We start from the raw sequence: 510 nt of genomic DNA on the forward strand, positions 1-510 counted from the left end.
GAAACGCATTAGTATTTTTCTTATCATGGATGTAAATAAATATTGTCAGCATAATATATTTTATTTGATTTTATTAATTTCAGGTTTTGCACAATTGATTGGGAACAATGGAGGCAATCTTACAATGCACTAGTTCTTCTAGAATTCCTGATAACACATGGTCCTGTAGAGTTTGCTCTGGAATTTCAACGTGATGCGGAAATTATAGAAGAACTAGGAAGGTTTACATATATTGACGAAAGGGGGTAAACTTTCAAAATCTGAATCAATCCTTAACCCTGTATAGTTAATAATATTAGAAAAATTTGTTAATTATCTTCATAATGTGTTGAGAAGAATATATATAACAATGTATTTCATAATAGAAATTAGAAAGTGGCCATTGAAATCTTTCTAAACAAAAGACTACATATTTTTTTGGTGACTAACAAAAGACTACATATACTCATATTAATTAATTTAAATCTTTTAAATTGAGAAAATTGATAAAAAAAAAAAAGTGATTAATTA

The 510-nt window shown here is 26.5% G+C and overlaps 1 protein-coding gene across 1 annotated transcript in view; it reads left to right on the plus strand.

Moving 5' to 3' along the window:
• Positions 1–510, plus strand: part of LOC107617245 (epsin-1) — a 3,087-nt gene that overhangs the window by 832 nt on the left and 1,745 nt on the right. Inside the window, exon 3 of the mRNA XM_016318993.1 lies at positions 84–245. Within this exon, the coding sequence (XP_016174479.1) occupies positions 84–245 (162 nt within the window). The remainder of the gene's footprint in view (positions 1–83; positions 246–510) is intronic.

The sequence above is a fragment of the Arachis ipaensis genome, chromosome B09 (assembly GCF_000816755.2).
Source record: "Arachis ipaensis cultivar K30076 chromosome B09, Araip1.1, whole genome shotgun sequence".
Classification (NCBI taxonomy): Eukaryota; Viridiplantae; Streptophyta; class Magnoliopsida; order Fabales; family Fabaceae; genus Arachis; species Arachis ipaensis.